This window comes from Atta cephalotes (assembly GCF_000143395.1).
Source record: "Atta cephalotes unplaced genomic scaffold scaffold00038, whole genome shotgun sequence".
In the NCBI taxonomy this organism is placed as follows: domain Eukaryota; kingdom Metazoa; phylum Arthropoda; class Insecta; order Hymenoptera; family Formicidae; genus Atta; species Atta cephalotes.
In genome coordinates, this window is record NW_012130102.1 from 2,448,009 (window position 1) to 2,449,795 (window position 1,787).

At 31.7% G+C, this 1,787-nt stretch overlaps 1 protein-coding gene across 1 annotated transcript in view; it reads right to left on the bottom strand.

The window, feature by feature from the left end:
* LOC105621961 overlaps positions 1–1,787 on the bottom strand; it is a 29,649-nt gene that overhangs the window by 5,378 nt on the left and 22,484 nt on the right. Inside the window, 3 exon segments of the mRNA XM_012203395.1 lie at positions 191–490; positions 1,174–1,328; positions 1,386–1,578. Coding sequence (XP_012058785.1) covers positions 191–490; positions 1,174–1,328; positions 1,386–1,578 — 648 coding nt within the window.

A 1,787-nucleotide genomic window follows, 5' to 3' on the forward strand; every position in this document is an offset into this window, starting at 1 on the left:
GTGTGTGTGTGTGTGTGTGTGTGTGTGTGTGTGTGTGTGTGTGTGTGTGTGTGTGTGTGTGTGTGTGTGTGTGTGTGTGTGTGTGCGCGCAGCATGCATAAAAATATGTTAATGAAATAATCTATTAGTTTTTCATTAATGTATAGTTTTTGCTATGATTTAAATCAAAATTAAAAGACAGCAAACTTACGACATTCAGTTTTTTCGAATCACGCGTACCCCATGTAACATTATGTACGTTGAAAACAGAAAAGATGATTAACAACATGTACATGGATGGCACAGTAATGTAATAAATAATACCACACAATAGACAAGTTGCTTCTTGAGGATGTAACAGGCCGGCTATTGTCATTTGACACGCGACAATGAAGAAAAGAAGACTGCTGGGTGCGAGCCATCCATCTTCTGCGATTTGTAATATAATTCCTACCAGAACGACTATCATCACTAACCCATATATAGCGCTGATAATCTCGGCTACAAATAACTGCAAATCCATGCCAGTAATGTACCATCAATGTATGTGCGTGGTAATTTTAATTCAATAATATTAGTTTACAAAAAATATTTTTTTTTCAATTACTTTGGATAGGATTATGTCTCTTATAGATTTTTGGATGCTGAAAACGATGCCATAAGTGAAAAAATTTTAGCACACCAGATTTCTAAAATAATTAAAGTTTAATAAAAAGTGATTTTTTTGATGATATTTGACATTTTTTTTATAAAGAAGATGAACGTTATCATAAATGTATTCTTCTCCATGTTTTCATCCCTTCTAAAATGTATTTTTTTTATTTCAATACTTTATTTTTTACATGTTGTAAAGGATTAAAGATAGGAACTATTTCGAATATGGAGACTTCGGCAGAGTGTGTGAATTAAAATTTTTTAAATTATATTTTAATAACTGTCCCTTAACACTTTTATACACACAGAATTATGAGACTAGTCCATTGTATATGAAAAGATATAGTTGCTTTAAAAAAAATACAATTTGTAATATGCAACTATGTATGTTTTTTATAAAACAACTCTTTCTCTCTCTCTCTTTCTCTCTCTTTCTCTCTCTCTCCCTTCCCTCTCCTCCTTCCCTCCCTCCCTCTCTTTTTCTCCAAATATCTTCGAAATTCCTATTACTTTCTTAAAAATATTATTCAAGTTATATACCTGCATGCGTTCCTTGCAAATAAAACAAATTCCGACAAATACGCCAATTGGGATTAGATTGTACCAGAAACTGGTCCAATTATCGATATGAAACGCGGCAACGAACGCGCCAACCAGCATCAAAAATATCGTACCTGGTCCTAGGATTGTGCTCCCTATAATAATATTTTATGATTTAATAGGTTATTAAAATATTATTATTATATACATACCCATTAGAATCCACTGGTAAGCAATATACAGCCACGAGATATCGTTATTCACTTTTCTCGTCTCTTTAGCAGTAATCAATACGTCGAAAATATTTGCGACAGTGGAGGGAATCCATCTTCGTCGTTGTATGTAAAAATCTTTAAAGTGTTCTGGTGCGTGTGTATAAGCATCACTTGCTGCCGAATATTCAACCTGATAAAAATGAGAATTAATTCTAGAATTATATATGCTATATTCTTATACGAAGTACATATGTGTAGTTCGATTAGATTCAGTTAAATATTTTTATAATATATAATGATGCATAAGACTGATAAAAATACATTTTTCTTTCAACAAATTGCTTTTTCCAAGAGAATGAAATTAGAAATTAAAAAATAAGAGTATACAAGTAATATATA